The 21,274-nt window shown below is 53.8% G+C and overlaps 1 protein-coding gene across 1 annotated transcript in view; it reads right to left on the bottom strand.

The window, feature by feature from the left end:
- Positions 1-21,274, bottom strand: part of GLP1R (glucagon like peptide 1 receptor) — a 55,589-nt gene that overhangs the window by 18,549 nt on the left and 15,766 nt on the right. The window contains exons 2-7 of the mRNA XM_058432178.1: positions 20,344-20,447; positions 19,590-19,701; positions 11,832-11,928; positions 10,747-10,854; positions 2,751-2,869; positions 2,285-2,391 (exon numbers count right to left, since the gene is read on the bottom strand). Of these exons, the coding sequence (XP_058288161.1) occupies positions 2,285-2,391; positions 2,751-2,869; positions 10,747-10,854; positions 11,832-11,928; positions 19,590-19,667 (509 nt within the window). The 5' untranslated portion in view covers positions 19,668-19,701; positions 20,344-20,447. The remainder of the gene's footprint in view (positions 1-2,284; positions 2,392-2,750; positions 2,870-10,746; positions 10,855-11,831; positions 11,929-19,589; positions 19,702-20,343; positions 20,448-21,274) is intronic.

Raw genomic sequence — 21,274 nt, 5'->3', positions numbered from 1 at the left:
GTGCAAGAGCTGTAGGGAAAATAGCTACTTCTTTGAAATCCAGGAAGACCTAGATTTCAAAGGATGTTCTGGAGAGCCTCAGGGCCCAGGCAGAGTGGAGGTTTCTAATAAATCTATAGTAGTTAAGGCACAGGGGCAAGGCCGCTACAGAGTCCTGATTAGGGCAATGAGTAGCAGAGTCATGGGGGGCAAGATTCTCCCCCAAGACGCCAGACTGGTAGATCACCAGCACACAACTCCAGCCTGTGAGAGCTGCCACATGAGCTGAACCCAGCAAAGCTGTGCGAGTGGGGCTTCAGGGAGATTTGGGGACCCAACTCCCACCTCTATATCAGGAAGGCAGGACACTGAGTCAAAGAAGATATTTCTCAAGCTTTAAGATTTAATGTTGTTTGTCCCGTTAAGTCTGGATTTACTTGGAACCAGTTACCCCTTTCTTCCTTCCTATTTTTCCCTTTTTTGATTTTAATTTTAATTCTTTATTTTTTTCCAGATAAAAAATAAACAATTGTATTTATTTAATGGTCTCTTACTTTGCTCAGGCTGGTCTCCAATCTCTGGCCTCAAGCAGGCTTCCTACTTTAGCCTCTCAATTAGCTAGGATTACAGGCATGAGCCACCACACCCAGCCCTATTGCTCCCTTTTGAAATGAGAATGTCTATCCTATGAAATGAGAATGCCTGCCACACCATTTCATTTTGGAAGCACATAACTTCAGTGATTTCATAAGCTCACAGCTAGAGAGAAATTTCCTTCAGGAGGACTCATCCCTTGAGTCTCACACATACCTGATCTAAATAATATTTAGATGAGACTTTGGACTTAGACTTTAAAGTTAATGCTGGGATGAATTAAGACTTTGGAGCCATTGGGATTAAATGAATGTATTTTGTATGTGAGGAAGGCAGGAATTTTGGGGGGCCGGGGTAGAATGCTATGGTTTGAATGTTGTGTCACTCCAAACTTCATGTTGGAACTTAGTCCCCAAGGCAATAGCATGAAAAGGTGAAGCCTTTAGGTGATTAGGCTGATGAAGGCTCTGCCCTCACGAATGGGATTAGTACCTTATAAAAGAGACCTGAGGGTGTCTGTGAGAGCTTTTCACCCATCTGCCCTACTGCCATGTGAGGACACAGTGAGAAGGTGCCATCTTGGAAAGAGAGGACAAGCACTTACTAGACATGGAATCTGCTGGTGCCTTGATCTTGGACTTCACAGCCTTCAGAACTGTGAGGAATATATTGCTGTTATTTAGAAATTACCCAGTCTAAGGTATTTTGCTATAGCAGCAGGAAAAGACTGAGACAAATATGTTCAACACACTATTAAAAATACACAGAACCTTGCTATATATTTCTATAGCTACTCTCAAATGTGGTAAAAGTACAAGGAAATGTGTGGAAATTAAAAGAGTCACATTCCGGGCTTACCCCTGATGGGTGTAGGGCAGGGAGAGGGATGGGATTGGAGAGGGTTACTCAGAGAAGTGTAACTATGGGACGTGTTATTTCTTAGGCTGGATGGTGTGTGCATACGTGATCATAATATCAGTCATTACATTTTTGAATCACTGGAATATTTCATAATAAAAGAGGGGAGTATTCATTGAGTGAATCCATTTATTGAGCACCGTGTGCCCAGGACTGTGCCAGGTGCCTTGGTAGGAGGGGGAATGCCACCTCTCCTGCTCTTGCTGCCTGGTGTCCTGAGGTCTCATTCTCTCAGAATCCCTTCCCTCTTTGAACCCAGTCCCCCTGGCCCACCTCCACCAAGTGCAGAGGAGTGGGAAGAACCTCATACTCTGTTCCCAGCTCCTAGTTTGGAAGGAACATCTCATCTAGGTTAGACCTAAGGAGGAACTTTTCCACTGGGGCTGAAGAGCTCCAAAGGGAAGAGGATCTCTAATCCCCAAGATCTTTTCTAAAATCATACTGAATTCTTGATTATTAAAGTTACACATGTTCAATGGAGAAGATCTCCTGGGATTTTCCATAATCCCATCATCGATGGTTAAGGTTTTGAGGTTGGTGGTGCATGTGCAGTATTTTTGTTCTTTTTTGCAGTACATATGCACACATTTACATAGTGGAGACTAGACTAAGAACACAGTATCATTTCCTGTGTTTTCAACCTCATATTCTATGGTCAGGGCTCTCTAGAGAGCTCTTGAGAGAAGGACGAATGTGCTGCGCTGTTGCTTTGATTTGGTGTTGGGCTGCTTCATTCCTCTATCTGGGGGAGTTATGATGAAGCGGCCCCCTCCCGGGGTCCGGGCCACCTTACCTGAAGCCGAGGAGGACTGCAGAGGCGATAACCAGAGCAGAGAAGGAGAGTGCGTAGCCCACCGTGTAGATGATGTAGAGGGACAGGAGCTGCTCCTCCGGGGAGCTCTGTGGCACACGGGGGACATACGTGTACATGGGCAGCCCATGGCCCTCTTCCCACAATCTTCCTTCCCATGGGAGAGAGGCAGAGCTGGGGCCCCAAGTCAGGATTCACCAGGACCAAGAAAGAGAATAACCGTAACCTCTGGCGATGGTTCTTGGATATCTTGGGCACTGTTCCAAGGCCAAAGAGGTGAATACACACCACCTTTGTCCAGAAAGCATGGTGTGCAAAGCCCCCAGAGGCAAGGAGATGGATGAAATGACCACAGATGCCCCCACCAAAGCCAAGGGGTCTTTGCTCCAGTGAAGAGCCCTGAGACACGGTTCCCCGCTCCCTGGCTCAGAACCCCGACTCGACTCACTCTCTCCCCTCGCTTGGACTCCTCGCACTCCGACAAGTCCCTCCAGGGCAGGCTGGAGTTGTCCTTCTGCAGCCAGAGGCCTTCAGCTGTGCAGAACCGGTACACGTGGCCCTGCGGCACTGGGGTGGGGAGACCTGGCCCTGAGCCTCAGCCCAGAATAGGGCAGCCTGCCCAGTGCTGGACACTCCCATTCCCCCCATCCAGAGGGCTATCCCTGCTCCCCCGGAACAGACCACTCTGAGTTAGTGACATCCTTTTCCCTTCTTTTTACACACACACACACACACACACACACACACACACACACACCCCTGGACCTTCCTCCCCTGACATATACCCTGTTGGTCCAGGGACAAGACGCGATCACCAAGGTATGGGCTCCTCAGCTCCACCCTCAACCCTGCCTCTCGGCCACCCTAGGACACAGTTTAATGAATTCATGTCTTTGAGATGAGACGAGTTTAGCTCAGTTCCATGTCCCTGCCTCCAGCCTCAAATCACACTACTGACAAGGTCTGGCACCGACCAGCAGCAGCCGTGCCTGCCCCACAGTCACTCGCTATTTCTGATTTTTAGGACTCAGCGCCCACCTCCCTCCCACACTCCTTGGGGAGAGCAGACCTTGGGAACAAGGTTGGCACTGAGTTCCCAAGAGAAGGGAAGGGAGACAGAGCACTGATCTGAGAGAGAGAGACAGCCCTACCCGTAAGAAGTTCTAATCTGATGGAGGAGACACAGACCTACCTGCAAGGACCTCCTGGTGTAAAAGGAGTACACAGCCTCCTGGTCATATGCAGCCTTGGCCTTTGGAGATCCCCCATGGAAAAAGGGAAGACCCAGCTCCTACCTTCACGTAGACTCTAATTATAGGTTGGAAATAGAGATAGCCCTTGGAGAGAGGAAGGGAATCCAGCCCCTGTCCTCAGGGAGCTCCCCTGTCTGAGGATGGTGGCACCGTCCCTGTCTTCAGAGAATCAAGACTCACACAGAAAAAACAAAAAAGACCTGAGAAAGGAAGAGCATAGATGGAAACTAACAAGAGATCCAACACAGGCCCTGCAGAGACGAGGCGGGGCATTGCCTGTGCCCATTCACATCCCGGCAGAGGCTGTCCCCTGCCATGCCGCATGTCCACCTACCAGGGAGATGTCTGGCCTGTGGCCTCAGGTTTGATGTGAGGCTGATAGAGGCCGCTGCTTACTTGCGTCCAGGAGGAAATGGCTCGTTCCTGGCCTCTCTGTAGGGGAACTTAAGTTTGACACCACGACCAATGAACTTGGGACAAAAGGGCACAGTGAGAGGGTGGGGGGATATTGACCTGTAGGAAGAACAGGGGGACCAAGGAGAGAAGCTGCAGCCAGGACAAACTTTAAAAGAGTTCAACATTCTAAAAGACTAGAAGATTTTAAAGACCAGTTTTCCCAGCTGTGGGAGGAAGGAGGGAGTGAAGGCCAGAGAATGGAGAAGGCAGCAGAGGCCCACTGGGGGCAGTGGCTGGTCAGTGTTCATGTGGAGAGACAGCAGTCAGAACTGGGTCTCGGCTGGGTGTGGTGGCTCACGCCTGTAATCCTAGCACTTTGGGAGGCCGAGGCGGGTGGATTGCCTGAGCTCAAGAGTTCGAGACCAGCCTGGGCAACATGGTGAAACCCCATCTCTACTAAAAAATACAAAAAATTAGCCAGGCATGGTGGCACGTGCCTCTAGTCCCAGCTACTCAGGAAGCTGAGGCACGAAAATCACTTGAACTTGGGAGTAGGAGGTTGTAGTGAGTTAAGATCGAGCCACTGTACTCCAGCCTAGGCGACAGAGGGAGACTGTCTCAAAAGAAAAAAAAAAAGAACTGAGTCTCCTGAGAAGAGGCTTCATTAATGTGTGGTGTGTGTGGTGTGTGTGTGTGTGTGTGTGTTATGTGTCTGTGTGTGTGTGTGTGTGCACGATGGGGACTGTGGCAGCCCCAGGGCCTGACCCTCAGGGGCACAGGACAGGGGCAACCATCTAGTCTGGGAGTTCTATTTTTCACCCCAGCAAAAAATGTGGCAGGGACAACTTAACTGCAGAGTCCGGTGACAGCCTCTTCCAGCACTGTCAGCAAGGCCTGCCAATGGACCTTGCCCTTCCCTAACCCTGATCCCAGACGCCAGGACAGCCTCCCTGCTCTTTCTTCTCCTCCTTCCCAGCTCCTTTCCCAAACAAACCCTAAACCAGGTCCCTCTTCAAGACACAGAAATGATCTGGTAACCCCGTGGGGCGAGTCAGCTTGCAGCATGACTCCTTCTGGAAGAACCTGCATTTTAAAAGATACTTCACCTGGGAGAAAAACAAAAACCTGAAAATCTAATGGTGAAACTGACGGCAGTGGGAACGATGGTGTTCCAATACCCTTCGAACGCATTTATGAACAAAATCAGGCGTACCCCCAATGGCAGAGAAGGGGAGGCACGTGGTCTGATTTTAGCAACGCGAAGGGCCCCTCTCAAGCCCCCAGATGCCTCTCTTATCTGCTGCATGGATGCCTGAGATTCTTCACCAGGGCCAAGTCTTCTGACATGAGGCAAAATCAGTGTTCTCCTGTAGATACCCCCAAAAGCAGTGATGGGGACCTGAGCTGACTCCATGCGGAATGAGATGGTGTCAGAGCCTGCTCTAGCAGCCTGCTTTGATGGGAGGAAATGAGGAGAAAGGAAGAAGGTTGAGGGGCCAGGGAAAAGAAGACACAGCCATGGAACCGCAGGCACACAAACCATATAAAGACCCACATACCCAGGACTCAGCCTGCAACCGTGTGATGCTAGTAAGACCCACTTCCCACAGCTGGCACAGGGCCTGGCATATAGTAGGCACTGCCTTGTTGCAGGTTCCTTCACAACATGCTCCTTACATGCTCTTTCCATAGGCTGTGACTTCACAGAATCAGTTTTTGAACACCTACTGTACACCTGACCCCTTTAGACATTAGAACCACCTTTCAAGGTAGGAACGGTTAGTCCCATTTTACATATGAAGAAACTGAGCCACTGAGAAGCCAAACAACTTGCCTAAGATCATCAACTAGAAAGTAGCAGAGTCAAGACTCAAACCCCCAGCTTAGTCCAGAGGCCTAAACTTAGCAGCCAAACTTGCTGTTAATAGGAAAGAATGTGGCACGTGCCGTTCTCCTCTGCCCTTCCTCTGGGCTCAGATTTCTCAACATTCAGTCTACTGCCAGCAGGCCCCCTTGCCAGTGCGGACCCCCGGCAGCTCCACCAGTCCCGCGCCCTCTGTTCAGAGCCAGCTGGGAGAGTGGGGAGGTGGTGTGTGCACAGATGTGTGCATTACTGGCACAGAGTCAAAGGATCACTGTGTCCCTTGCTCAGCGAGCCTGTGCAAGTGCATCTGTCAATTACCCTTCATTAGCATCAAATATTAAAAGCCAGGCTGGTTCCTGGCTGGGCCCATGATCCCCAGATGCCCACCTTGGCTGGAGGTGGGGTGGGTCAGGGCAGAGCCCTACTTATCAACCCAGCTTTATCTGGCTTGGGAGGAGCTGGTAAATCACAGCCAGGGATTTGGCTCAAGGCTTGTCAACACAGGGAGGCAGCAGGGCAGCCACATGCCAGGAGGCCCAGGGATATTTCATTAAGCCAGACCCTGCTGCTGGAAATAAAACCCCCAATTAAACACTTCCCCTCCCGGAAGCTGCTGCGGCGCCTGTAATCAAGCTAACAGCCGCCCTTCCACGTGGATGCTGGCACTCAGTGCTGTGGAGAGCCGCTCATGAATCCATTAGCTCCTGCACCCTGGCAACGAGGTGGCCAGCAAGGACTACTGGGCCCCCATTTTACAGATGCGGAAGCTGAGACTCAGAGAGGCCAGGCACAGGGCCTCCCCAAGGGAGTGAGGTGAGGGTCAACGGCCAGGCTGGAAATGAAGGCATCAGCTCAGGGCCAGGGTGAAGGGTAGCGTAGAGCATCAGGGCTTAGGAGAAGGAGCTCAGGTTCTGAACAACACAGACTCAAGTTCAAATCCTGGTTCTGCCTTCAACCAGCTGTGGGACGTTGGACATGTCCCTTCACATCCTCAGGCCTCAGTTTCCTTATCTGCAAAATGGGAAGCATAATGACTTTGCAGAAGATAAAGCATGTGAAGTGCCCGGTACATAGTAGACCTTTGAAACATCCTCCCCCACGCCAGTTTCTTGAAGGGGCACTCCTTCACTGAGGCTGGAGATGGAGCTTGTGACACCACTTCAGCCAGAACTCCTCTGGGGACAAGCTTGGGCCTCAGTCTCCCCTTGGCAACCCCAGGCTGTCGTAAAAGCCCCCAGGCTCAACATTACTCAGGGAAGGCACCTGCCAGAGTTTCCAAGAACTGTGAGTTACAGGTTATTTTTAAAGCATTTTATGACTCTCATATAATTAGAACTAAGCTAACAAACAGGTAGGGATCAGGAGGAGGTGTAGCTAATGAGGCTGGAATGATTTGTAACAAGCAGATCAGCTGTTTGTGGGTAAACGAGGCTGCTGAAGGGCCCTCTGGCAGCCAACAGGCTCTCTGAAGCCACTTCAGCCTTCTCCTCCCAGTCTCGTTTGTACCAGCCATTTCCTTTGAACATCTTCTGTCTTTGACTCATCTGCTCCTGCTCTCTCTGCACGATCCTGAGACCCAAGTTCTCAATTAGAGGGGTCAGAACTCAAGGGCTTGGCTGGCTTCTCCAGGACACTGCGTAATTCCGAGGCCCGCGGCCTGGCCCCATGTCCAGGGTGCTGCCTGGGACCCTCACTCCTTGGAGGAGCTTCCTTTTCCCTTCTGCATCTGCCTGTTCTTTCAGGTCTGGCGCCAGTGTCACCTGTCCCTGGAAGCCTTCCTAATGCCGCCACACTCTTGGCAGAAGGGGTGGCACTGGCCTCCCTCAGTACGACTGCCCGGGCTGCTGAGCCGACCTTCAGCTCCATGGAGGGGGGTCACCCCCCTTCTCCCCAACGCACACACACACCTCTAAGGTCTCAGTGGCACCCCTAGCTCCTAACACAATCCAGCTCAGGGGGCTGGTGATTGTTCTGACTTTTCTCTTTCTCAGGTCACCACTCCTCTGCTCCATTCTGAACTCTAGAAGCCTGAGCCATGGGACAGCACCCCTCGGCTTCCTGGGCCTCCGTTGGGTTGGGCCAGTGGGAGGCATTGGCAGAAGATGGAAGGGCAGAGGGAAAGAGAGGCTGGGTGTTCTCCCCTGCTCCCTCCCTGCCTTGATTTGAGGTTTGCCAGTGACTTTGTCCCCTCTGTGGCCACAGCCCTGCTGGGTGGCTTCTCCAGTGTAGCCAGCTGTCATGGGGACCCCCAAGCCCCATTCTTGTCCCTTACTTCTCAGGTCTAGGGGTGCTCGAGCTCTCCATTGTTATAGTCCCTGGTGCTTTATATGCCTTATTGATCCCTTTACCTTGCCCAGCCTCTGAAAATGACCCCTCCTCAACATTAAATTCACTCCAAATTGCCAACTGAGTATGTTTTCTGCCAGGACCCTGCCTGAGATAACCCCCTTCCTTCTCCCTGACACCAGGGCACACTGACGTTTCTCCACAGGCTACTCCCTTGATCAGCCCAAGAAAGCTCCAGAACCGTCCCCTTCTTCAGAACTGCTCCCACACACCTGAGTGGGGGTCAGGGAAACCCCCGCTGCCAACCTTTGCCAAGGAAAGCTCCAGGACAGGCCAGAGACAGCAATTATGCAGCTTGAGCCTGTGGTAGGTGTCTCTGTGCATCCCTGACTCAGGGAGTGGGGAGAGGGAGGCAGAGTCGGTGATTCCGAGTGTCAAAAAAGGGAGTAAACTAGCCCGGTGAGTGGCGGGGGGACGGGGTGGGGGAAAGGCTGGCAGGGGGCCTGTGCAGTGGCCCTTATCTTCATGGAGAAAGCAATAAAACCATGTTCGCTCATAAACGGGCACCACCAGGACCTATTTCCTGCTCAAATAAAATTAAAGGTGATGGATGGAGCTGCAAGCGGCAGGCAGAGCTGGGGGCAGCTTAGTGCTGAGTGATGGGCCCTGTCCTACGCCTGGCTCCCTGGGGTCTAGAGGCCCAGCAGACGCTGGCCAAGCTGCCAGTCTCAAATCTATGGGAGGCAGAGAAAGTGTGTGTATTGCAGGAAGTCAGGAAGGTGTGTAGGGAGGTGGGAAAAATTAACAGCTACTGTTTCTCAAGGCCCTGTGGTCCTCCCCACACCCATGTCACTTGGCTCTATACCATCTCCCAGATGAGTCAACCAAGGCACAGAGAGGCCTGGCAACTTGCTCCTGCTCACACGGCTAGTCAGCAGAACCACCAGACTGCAGAGTTCACAGGAGCGGGCAGACAGCTCATCCCCGTCTCTAGAGGTGTGCCCAGACAGCAGGGGGCATCCAGACCATTCACCTGCCTCCAGGCCAGAGCCACATGCAAGGGCACACACACACACCCCCCCAAGGAAGCCTTTGGTGTAGCAATTAGCCACACTGACTCTAAACCAAGCTTCTGGGTCGCCCACTAATGGCTGTGTGAGCTTGCAAAAGTCACTGAGCACCTCTGTGCCTTAGTTTCCCCATCTGAAAATGGGAGGGTAATCAGAGTACTTGCCTCACAGGGTTGTGAGGATGAAAAGAGTGTAGCGTGGAAAGTGCTTCCAACAGATAGTATTGGAGAAGGCAGGCCACTGATGGGCCCAGGCTCCTGCCTCCTTCCAGGCCCAGGCTCTCCCTGCTCCCTGGGGAGAGGTGGGTGTACTGTGAGGGTGGACAAGGAGACAGCACTTTTAGGAGACCTGCCTGGGCCTCATCTGACTTCAGTCCCACATGCCAAGGTGAAGCTTACATTGGGCCCCACCAGGCCACCTCCTCCAGGAAGACACCTGGCTTCCCCACAGCATAACCTCATGCCCGCACTTGCTTCTGGGCCAGTTGCTGCTTGGGCTCTGGCCCCTTCAAGGTGTGATGAGAAGAGCGTGAACTGGATTCAAATCCTGGCTCTGCCATTGACCACATCATTTGGAACAAGTGACTTAAACTTTTTGTGCCTCAGTTTCCTCATCTGTACAGCAGGCATAACCACAGGGCAGTTATAAAGTCCTGCTTTTAGGGCAGGACTTGGCACACAGTAGGTACTCGTTAAATATTGGCTATGATGACAATGATGATGATGATGATGATAGGGCAATATCTTTTCTCCCCTTATGGAGACTGGGAGCTCCTTGCCATGAGGGTGCTTGTCTCCTGTTACCCCCATGGTGCCTGGGTGAAGCTGGGCTCAGCAAGCGAGGCTGGGATAGATAGGGGGGCACATTAACTAATCCTCCAGTCAGGGATCCTCTTGCAGCCTCTGCAAATCTCTGTACCCCCAATGAAATGACCTTCCCACCTACCCAGTCACATCTTCCCCAGTACAAGGTCCCCCTTGCAGGCAGGAGTGAGCTGAGGAGGGCTGAGTCTGGTGGGGTTCGTCACCCCACCAATGCCCTGATCACTCCTCCCAGTGAACCTCTAAAGAGTGAGGAGGTAGCTAAATGTCACTGCCAGGTATGGGCCACCTGCATACACATATCATACATACACGTATACACACAGCAGACACCCTCGGTAGCTTCCCTCCCCGCAAGAGTCTGTCCCCACCTAGCTCCTTTCCTGACTACTGGATTGGAAGGGGTTGCGTTTCTCTTCAGACACTTACTGTCCCTTCCCCACACACCTGCCAGCACTGGCCTCACGCCCAGACCCAGGTGGTACCTCAGGCCATCGTGAAACTTATCACTGCTGACTGCTCCCCGCACCCCAGGCAAGGCAGGTGGACCACTCACTAGGAGGCCTAAAGACATTCTGGGCGGGGAGGGCTGTGTCTCAGAGGAAAGGAAGCAGCGCCTTGACCCCAGCCTCCTCGATACAGGGGAAGGTGGGGGAGGGGGCTCACCACTGCTGGCCCAGGGCAGGTACCAGGTCAGGGAGGGGGCTCACCACTGCTGGCCCAGGGCAGGTACCAGGTTGGGGAGGGGGCTCACCACTGCTGGCCCAGGGCAGGTACCAGGGGCAGCTGACATTCACGAACGAGCCTGGCTCCCCATCTGGCCAGCAGGCGTATTCGTCGAAGGTCCGGTTGCAGAACAAGTCTAGGAGCAGAAAGAACAGTCTCTGAGTCCCTGCTTGTGACTGGCCATGGTCCTTTCCCTCCCTTCCCCAAGATCCCGCCCCTCTCGGAGGCTGCATGCCACTAACCTCTGCTGAATGCTTACTGTATGCCAAGCACTTTCCCCATCCAGCAAGAGCCAAGCAGGGGCACTTGCCATTTATCAGTGGCAGGCCCTTGAGCAAGTAACTTAATGTCTGTTTCCTGATCTGTAAAACAGGAGTATTTCCAGCCCCATGGGGCTTTGTGGGATCAAGACTGTATGCTACATAGATAATGGAACATAGTACATGCTCAATGAACAATCCTTATAGGCCTATTCTTAAATTGCACTTCACAGATGAGAGGGAAATGTTACCTCACCTTCCCTCTGATCTCACCTAAGATAACCTTCTTTAGGTCATGTGTTATAATTACAGTCAGGGTTTCAACCTAGGCCCAGTGGGCTCCAATCCTGTGCTCTTTAAACCACCTCATGAACTCCCTGAAACATTCATTCCTATAAATATGTTTGTGGAGCCCTCAGTCCACGCACAGGCTGGGAGGTGCTGAGGACAAAAATGGAAAGGCCGGGTGCCTGCTCTGAGAGGCTCTAGCTGGGGGGCTGGCCGGGGGTGCGGGGAAGGATACACAGATAAGACAGCTAAGACAGAAATAAGACAGCAACCCCAAAGCAGACTACAGCAAACCAGTAAGAGCCAAATGATGGCAGAAGTCCTGGGGAAGATTTTCTGGAGGAGGCAGTGCTTCTGCGGACTTTGAAGAACAGGAAGATTTTGGTCGGTAGAAAGGAAGGTATCCAGGTGAAGCAGCAGCTTGGACAACGAGATGAAGGCAGAGGGCAGGGGTGATACCCTATAGAGGCAAAGGTCTCCCAGCCATGGACGTTGAGTTCATCAAAGTCCTCCAGAAGTTGGTTGGGTGGGGAGCACTAAAAGTGGGGAGCCCACCTGGACTCACCTGTGGCGGGAGGTGGATCCTCAGTCAGGGAGCGCTGGCACTGGCGTCGGTATTCTCGCCATTTCTGCACCGTCTCCCAGAGGGACACAGCGGCACCCTGGGGGGAGGGCATACATGGGAGGCCTGTGGGTTCAGCCAGCCCCTCTCCTGCCCCCTCACCCCCTAACACACTTGGTTTCTCGATCTCCATGAAACCTCAAAGCCCCAAACTCTGCCAGGCATCAGCCACCTCTGAAAGAGAGCGAGAATAAGTCACTGCCACCCGGGGCTCCAGGTGGATGGTTTGACATCTTCATTCCTCCCAGGGGACTGGTGCACAGCTTGATGTGTCACAAGTACCCAGCAAATGTCTGCTAAATTGATGCTTTTGGGGAGGTGGGTGGATGAAGGAGGAAAGGAGAGTGTGTGTCTCATTCGTGGTCTCTGATCTCACTTAGGAGAGAGACTTTCTGAGGTTCCAGGACTCTAAGCTCCTTCTGGCACCTATTCAGCCTGCCTGAGGGCTTCCTGCACTTTCAACCATTCTAGAAGAAGACACACAGGCCAGAGTGGGAGAGGAACTGAATCAAGGGTGCACAGCCCCCCAGGAAGCAGAGTTAAGGCTAGAATCTGGAGTCCTTCAGATCAGCGACCATGGTGGAATGTCGCAAGGTGGGCTGGGGCTGGGTGGGGATGGCGTTCAGGGTTACAGAGAGCTGGGATATCCGCCATTAGCGTTCCTCCTCCAAAATGCACTCAACACAGCCCCCCACCCTGCCGCCCCATGCTCCCCTCTGACGCAACAACCAAATCTAATATTCAACCCAGCTTCTATCCACCCAAAGGAAGAGTCCTGAGGACATGAGGTGAAGGGGTCAGGGAGGTTCCAGAACACTGAAGTCACGCGTGTAATGGGAGGGATCCCCTCACCTGTGAGTAGGGAGAGCTGAGCCTCCGCTTCCAGTGAGGTCACCGAAATGGCTTTTTAGCACACAGACCCAAACAGACCCATCCCACTGAGAATCCACCATTCCTTCTGAGTGTTTTTGTGCACTTCCTTCAGCTATGTCTTGGGGTTGTCGTTCTTTTTAGTTTTTTCCTGAACAGCCTTACAAATTATAAATATTCGTCCTTTAGAGGCTGCAGATGCTGAAATGACCCAAGAGCCCCACGTATAAAATGTAGGACCTATACATAATTTAAAACAACATTTTGCTTTTTGAAATCACAAAAATGTCCGCGTGTGCTGAAATTAAAATAGCTTCTGTTTAGAAGCTTGCCCCCTTGCCTTGTAGCATTCGGGGCACATGCTGGATCCGGTCTCAGGTTCTAGCTGGCTTATCACACACCTCCCTGAGAGACTTGGGTTGCCTTGCTCACCCCCTGCTGCCTCGGAGGCCCCATGGAAGGGCCCAGCTCACTCTGAGCCCCAGCAGCATCCTTGGCATTAGTGTGCCAAGGCTGCAGGGGCTACCCTGAAGGACAGAGCTCTTCTGAGGGCAAAGGTCAACTGTATTGGCTTGGGGAAAAAAAGAACAAGAAATCAAACATAACAGCTGCAAAGGTGTTGTCCATGATGTTAGCCACCGCTGAGGAGGTGGCACAGTTTTCATCAGAGCAAGTCCTGGTGGATCAACCCCGCCACCCCGTTTCCCTTCTCCCTTCTTCCCTCTTCTCCTGGTGAAGGACTCTTCCATGCTGCCCCTAAATGCAGCAGCTGCTGGGGGTGGAGGGCAGAGAGACGGAGAAATCCCCCTTGGTTTCTGTTTCTAGAATGAAAGCAGACAACACACAAGGTCACTGCTGGGAACTGGGGCAGAAGGTGTGTCTGGGGCAGGCAGAGAGGCTATGGAAGCCAGTTCTCCCCAGAGGCAGGGGGAGGGGTTAACGACAGCCATGAAGGCCAATCTGGCCTCCTGCACCCCAGGGCAGTGCTGTCACCTACTCTGAGCAGAGCTGTGGACATAAAACTATATTCAGACTGGGGCTCCCTGAGGATGGGGCTGTGTCTCCTTCAGACTGGGGATCCCGAGTCAGGGCTGTGTCTCCCCTCAGACTGGGGCTCCCTAAGGATGGGGCTGTGTCTCCTTCAGACTGGGGCTCCCTGAGGATGGGGCTGTGGCTCCCCATTAGGTAAGGGATTCCTGACAGTAAGAGTATTTGCCCCTCCCTGCACCAGATCAGGGTTTCTAAATACCTTCGAGCCTTCATCCCACCCCTGCAGCACACACACAGTGCAAACTACCCAGACTTCTGGCCTCTCCCATGCCTCGTATTTACAGAAACCATAACTGTGCCAGGTTCTGGGTGGTCGTGGGTGGAGGGGAACGCAGGGAGTATAAAGGTGACTGCAGGAGCCCTGCCTGAGAGAGTCCTCTGGCTACTTGGGGGTCAATGCTTTACAGGACAAGTGACATAACAGGGAAGGCCGTGGGTGAAAGTGTTCAGGGAGTGGTTGGGGCAGGGTTCAGTGCAGACTCAAGAGGCCTGAGGGACTGGGGACTGTGAGGTGGGGCTGGGGTGAAGGGGGTTGGAGGCAGACTGGGCTAGCAAGGAGGAGGGGGGGCACTTCAGCAGGAGGGCACAGCAGGGAAAAGGCACAGAGGTGGGGACATCAGTGCTCCGGAGAGCAGAGGAGAGTTGTGGACTGTTATCAGGAGGATTTTGGGGGGCAGGGAGAGAGTGGTGGCAGGCCCTGGGACAGATGGGAGGTTCTGGTCTGGGGAAAGGCTGAGTACATGAGGCTGGGGCCACCCAGTGCCATAGGGCCTGGGTGCCCAGGTAACATAGTGGAGGCTGAACAACCCTGGCCTTGGGCTCAGATCTGGGCCTGGACCTGGCTCACCCAGACATCAGGTTTGCAACCAAGTGCAAGAGTTGTATGTTTTAGGCTCAGCTTACATTTGTGCAAATGGGAACAGCAGCCCCTCCCCCATGGGATGGCTGTGAGGACTGAGTTAATGCTTAGGATGGTGGGCACACGGAGAAGGCTCAGTTAATGGCAGCAATCCCCATGATTTCTGCTGTTTAGAGGACAGGGCAGAGTGGGAGGGAGTGACCAGGCTTTCTGGGGACTGGGGCCCCACCCCTTCCTCACTTCTAGGATCAACATATTCCCAGAAAGAGGAAACGAATATATTTTCGTGTCCAATGACCAATCATTCGGCTTAATTTGTGAGATCTTCCAGCAGTAACCACAGCCAATGGCAAAGAGAAGCAGGGAGGAGGCTTGGGACCCCATGCCCGGTGAGGAGGGGCAAGGCCCTGCCCACCAGTGTCCCCCACTCCTCCATTTCATCCTCCCACAACATAAGTCCCTGCTGCAAGCCTGACAAGGTGGGGCTGTGGGTTCTGGGGAGCAGGGAGGATGCAATCCAGATGTCCCTGTCCCTCACAAGGCAGCACAGCTGACCAGGAGAGCAGGGCAGGGTTTGGGGCGGGGGGGTGCGGTCTAAGGGGCCACAGTAAGGGCAGGATGGCAGTTTCTAGAATCAAGACTTGACAGGCTTCATGGGATCTCTCTGAGGTGGATGAAGGCACGTAGGGACGACGCCTGGGTTGGAGGTTACAAGAAGGAAGGGGCATCCCTCAGATTCAGGAGTTTTGGGAGGAAGCAGGAAACAGGAAAGAGGACACCAGGAGGGAGTGGTGTGGTCTACAGGAAGGAGCACTGGACAGCGATTTGCAAGTTCTTGGTCTAAATCCCAGCTCTGTTAATGCAGGACTGTGGGACACACTATCTTTTAGGACCTCAGTTTCCTCATCAGTTACCAGTTCTGCCGTCCATAAAATGGGCATATCATTCTTCTCACACTGCACAGATCCAACAAGACAAAGCAGGTGAAAATCTTTGTGACTTCTCAAGCCCTGTACAAGCAGGCAGCTTTGGAAGGAAGGACAGCAGAGAAGGAAGCAGGTGGAGTGGAAGCCCCCGGGGTGGCGGGCCTTCCAACACCCCAGGAAGGGGCTCCCTCTCCAAACACTGGCTGCCAACCTGAAAGGCACCTCCTATTTCGCAGTGCGAATAAGTGTATCAGATTCTTTCCTTCTCTGGGGACCATTCTGGTGACGGGAAGGGGGTGGCACAGAGGTGGGAGACATGCAGGAGGGCCTCTCAGAAGGAGGAAGGAGGGATTCCAGCTCAAATTTCTGGAGGCCCCCAACTAAGTCCAGCCCCTCAGGTTCCCTGGCATCTCCTCCCAGGACCCCAACCTCCTTCCTCTGTGTCACCTCCCAGAAGTCAAATCACCCCTTCCATCAACAGACCCCTGTCTCTTTGACAGCCCCTTGTTTTTCTTTCTTTCTTTCTTTCTTTCTTTCTTTCTTTCTTTCTTTCTTTTTTCTTTCTTTCTTCCTTCCTTCCTTTCTTTCTTTCTTTCTTTTTCAAAAGTTCAGAGCTTACAATCTATTTTTTTCCCTAAGGGCTTTAGATATCTGAATGAAAGGACAGGAAAAGGAATACTACACACATGTTCTTACAGTCACAAAAACCCCCACGTGGACACACTGTCACACGCATCATCACACACGCCCCCAAGCACATTCCCAATACTGAGACACTGACACAGACTCTCTCCCACCACACACAATCACTCACATACTGCCAGGTACACAGTCATATGCTGAGACACTGTCCCCAACACACACACACACACACACACACAGAGGAACACACAGACACTCTCACATGCACACTATCTCTCCTGCACATATAGACACACACTAGTTGACACCCATTCACACACCAAGATGCCACAGACACACACACACACACACACACACACACACACACACACAGAGAGACCCTCCCACAGACACAGTATCACATGCAGGGTCACAAACACATAGACACTGTCAGATGCACAGTTGCATGCTGAGATGTTGCACACACAGGGACTCATTCCCACACAGACTGTTACACACAGGGTCACTCACATATACCTGGGAACTGGGGGCTCATATAGCCCACTCCCTTCTCCCCCTGGTCTGTCTCAGTCTACCTGTCTGTATCTCTGTCCCCACCTCCAACCACCGTCACCACCACACACACACATAGGAATTTTCCTAGGGGCAGGCTGCAGCTGAGGAAGCCTGTTTTGCCTTGGCGCAAGGCATTCGAGGGCAGGATGTGGTTTCTTGGTTGCTCTTGCCCCAGCCCCCAGCCTGGGTCCTGTCCAGGAGGAAACCCAGCTTAGAACAATGTCCACACTGATCAAGGCTCAGCCCTGGTCTCCATCTGCCATTCACTAGAGTACAGAGGCCCAGGGTCTCCAACAGCCCCTCTCTCGTACTATCCTGCAGCCCTGGAAAACCCTTCCGGATCCCCAAGGACAAATGGGTCAGTTCCCCCATTTGACTAAAGTGACTAAAGCTGCCATTTCAGGGGCCAGTGTCTCAATCCCCTCCATAACCCTATGTGATAGATCTTATGATCCTTATTTACAGATAAGGACACGTATTGGGGATAATCAAGTGTCCAACTCAAGACCACCAGCTAATAGCAGACTCTATATTTGAATCCAGTTGTGTCTGATTTTAACTTTGAGTGTCAAAGTCTTGCCTGTCTCCTTAGTAGGCCCGCTCCCTCACCAGGGTATTGGAGAGGTAAGGAGCAGGGTAGGGGAGTGAGCCTTCCCAGCAACAATGAAAGAGCGGCCTGGGGCACCTTTTTCAGAAGTCAACGCAGCCATCCCCCTACCTGCAGGGATGCTGTTTCCAGCCTCACCAGACCTGACAGTGAGCAGCTCACTCTCAGAGGTCTCCCTTCAGTCCCGTCTGAGTAGGAGGTGTTAGGTCAAGAGCCCAGCCCTTCACCCCTTTCTCTTCCCTGCTCCTGAGCTGCTGGGCTGCTTTATACAGGGGACCCTCTTTTTCTGAGCTTTCATCCCCCCATCAGCAACATGAGGGGAGTAACTCTAACCCTTTTGACTTCATAGACAGAAAATGAAATGCAAAATACACTATTTTTTAGTCTTACAGGCATGCATGATGTTGTGTCATAATTGTTGCAGTCTATCCTTAACACCTCCTGTGACTCAGATCTCCGTGGCAGCTCAGTTTCCCATGACAAGAGCACCCCCTCAAAGCTCCCCTCCCTGCTAGGACCTGTCCCCTCCTATCCTTCTCTACCACCCCAATCCTGTTATGCCCCCAGGATGCCCAGCTTTTGCCTTAGGCCTGGAGCTAAGGAGTAAAATCGGATCAGAGGAAAGTGCGGGTTCAGGAGCCTGACCCTTCTGGGAATAAGGCCTCTGGGAAGACAGCTCACAGAAACTTTCCTCTTCCCTTTGCTTTCTTCCCTTCATTCAAACCAGATCTGTAAACCTGGTCTGGAGGAGGATGGGACCAGAAAGCAGAGCCTCCACCCCTACCCCAACCCAGTCCGTAAGAGGAGGGAACAATGGGCAAGAACCACGTGCAAGAACCACGTCTTGGGTCTGCAGCCCTGGCCCCTGAAAGATCCCAACCACACCAGGAAAACCAAGGCCTGGCTAGGGGCGCTGTGGGGAAGGTGCTTTGGAAGGGGGAGGGTGTCTCCTGGGGCTTAGGGCAGCAGCTGGGCTGGGGAACAGGGGCAGGGAGAAGACGCGTCTGGAAAATAATCTAGGGGCTGAAAAATGTGCTGGCACCTTAGCTGAGAGGCACGTCTGTCCACATCTGGGGTTTCAGCCGGGGTGGAGTCTGCGCTCACCAAGGCAATGGTTCTGGGACAAACTTCAAGTTTCGTTCAGGTCCACTCCCCACAGATCTCAGTTCTTTAGGTGTGGGGGTAGCAGTGGGAGGTGATGGGAAGAACCTGTTTGCTGACCCAGAACAGGCCACCCAAGTCTATGTCCCTTCTCTGCTCAAGCAAGTCCCAGCATCTTTGGACAGCTCCCCTCTTCAAAAGCAGCCGACCACTGTCCCCAGCCCAGGAGCCCAGGGCAGGAAAAGCAGCAAGGGCAGGAGAGAGGGGCTGCGGGGGTCCACCTGTGGCCTGCTCTCTGGTGGCACCAAGGAGCCCAGGTGTTCTTGCATGCCCCAGTCTGCGTTCTCTTGGTGCCTGTTGTCAGTGCAGGATGAGAATGGGAGGTCCGCAGAGTGGGTGAGTGGGGGCGCCTGGCTGCTTCCAGAGGGGGCACTGAGCCTTCTGCCTGTTTGCTACAGAGGCTGGTAGGGGATGGGCGGTAGGTTACATCTGGGAGGTCACTGGGAAGGACAAGCTGCCACCGCAGGGCCCCAGGAGCCATGAATCAAAGGCTGTGCTGGGGGCTGATGAGAAAGGGAGAGGAGCCGGTCTCCGCACTCTGGCCTTCTCAGCTCCTCCCAGGGCCTTCTCAGGGTCTTTGAGAAGGTGGATCGTCTGGGGAGGCACTGCGGGAGAGGGGTCTGGGTCAGACTGTGGGGCAGAGAGAGTCCGGGAGGATGCCGGGCTGTGCCAGGGCCGCTGACACGGTTTGGAAGGAGTTGGGAAAGTGGTGGGGAGAAAGGAGAAGCGGGGCAGAAGTCAGCGCAGGGCGGCCGCGGGGCAGCGGGTGCCCGGGCAGAGGGACCCGGGCGGCGAGGAAGAGGGCGCCTCGCTGGGGTTGGAGGGAATCCTCTATAGTCCAAGCCCTCACCTGGGTCTTCCAGCCCAGGGGCGCCAACTCTCCAGTCCCCACTCCCCCCGAGGCTTTCGGATGCCCCCACCAGCGGTCTCGGAGTTTCGTTCAAGTCCCGGGGCCCTCCAACAGGACACTGCGCCTGAAGCCCGCAGCGCCACCCCCCTCCCCCGGTGTCGTCGGGGTCCCTGGGTCTCACCTGGGGGCGGGGGCCGGCCCTGCCCACCATCCCGAGCAGCAGGAGCGCGAGGAGCAGCGGGCCGGGGGCGCCGGCCATGGCGGGGAGTTCAGGACTGAGCCATCGCTGCCACCTGCGGAACCGCGTGCGGCGACTGATCCCGGGCGGGTGGCGGGCGGCGGGGGAGGAGCCGGCGAGGGGCCGCCCTGCCCGCGGGAGGGGCCTGGCAGGGTCCCGGTTCTTCCGCCCGGGCGGCCAGAGATCCCTGGGCCCGCCCGGCCGCACCCCTCTGCGGGTCCCGGGCCGGGAGATAGTGGGCACTGTGCTCCGAGCGAGCGCGGCTGGGGATCAGGAAGCGCAGGAGGCGGCCACCAGCTCTGAGCGCCGATAGTGCGCCTGGCCGGCTTTCAGCGACAAGCCAGGCCCTCCTTCCACCCTGGCACCCCGGACCTCCTCCCGGGTCTCCCAGCTGAGGAAAGCCACAGCAACCCCCGCCTATTCAGGGTCCCTCAAGGGAAACTGAGGCCTGAGGAGTGGACGGGACTTGTCTAAGGTCACACGGCTTGGCAGGCCACTCCTGGAAAGTATCCCCAGAGCCAGGGGTGACTAATAAGAACTTTTTTTCCCCAGGATTACCCCTTCCCAGGTCCTCTTCTCATTCCCAAACTCTGTCCTGAAGGCAGGCCCGGGATAGTCAAGGTTGGGGGTGGGGAGACTGCGACAAATGGATCCACAGAACCCTGACAGTCGGAAGGGTCTAGAGGTTCCCCTTTACCTGGAAACTTCAGCATTGCAGGGCAGGGAGGGATGAGGCTGGGGTCTGCCTTTCTGGAAGCTTCCCTGTCACCTCTTGCAGCTCCAGCCTCCTGCTCTTGCAACCTGTGTGTGTGTGATAACGTGTGTCCATGGTTGTTCCTGCTTTCTTTATCTCTCTCCCTGCTTCGCTTCTTGGGGACTCTGAATTTTTCCTGTCTCTGTTTCCACTCCCACCCCTAAACACTGCAGGGCCCTCAGGTTCCCTTCTTACACCCAACAAGTGGAAAGAGAACGCTAAGAGGGCGCTGACTGTATCTTCCCTAATGCTCTTGAGAAGTGGGGATGGGAAAAGAACCTTGATGCCACTCTTAGGAAAGGTGAGTTGTGGCAGAGCCCAGCCTCGGACCTGCCGTGGGGCATGTCGACTAAAGGGACAGGAAGTGAGAGTAGCTACTCCTGAGGAGAGAAGTGAACTTCTCAGTCCTGAGGAAGGCTGGACCTGTCTGAGCTCAGGGAAGGAGTCAGCCAGTGGGAGGGGTCCCTGGCTTCCATTCAGCAGGAGAGACCCTCCTCTCTAGCAAGCTCTGGTTCCACCACCTGAGACTCATTTATTCCCTCCCCTCCCAAGAGGTGGTCTAGCAGGGACCTTCTAGGTATCACTTAGGATTAGGTTGTTCACCTGGGAGTGACAGAAAATCCCACCCCAAATAACAATGGCATAATCAAGGGCTCTCTCATGTAAAGCAAGGCCAGAGGTTCAGCCCAAGGTTGGAGTGGCTGCTCCCTGATCATCAGGGTGCCTGGATCTTCTAGCTTCCACCATCCTCTGGTCCAAGATTTCCACCTAATGATCCAAGGTGGCTGCTCCAGCCATGATATCCAATTTCCAACCAGCAGGAAGGAGGAATGGGAAGGAGATGAGTGCACCTCCACCCATAAAGACACATCTT

This window comes from Hylobates moloch, unplaced genomic scaffold, assembly GCF_009828535.3.
Source record: "Hylobates moloch isolate HMO894 unplaced genomic scaffold, HMol_V3 SCAFFOLD_20, whole genome shotgun sequence".
Classification (NCBI taxonomy): Eukaryota; Metazoa; Chordata; class Mammalia; order Primates; family Hylobatidae; genus Hylobates; species Hylobates moloch.
The sequence above is the reverse complement of the archived record's forward strand: the minus strand, read 5'-3'. Positions and strand labels throughout refer to the sequence as shown.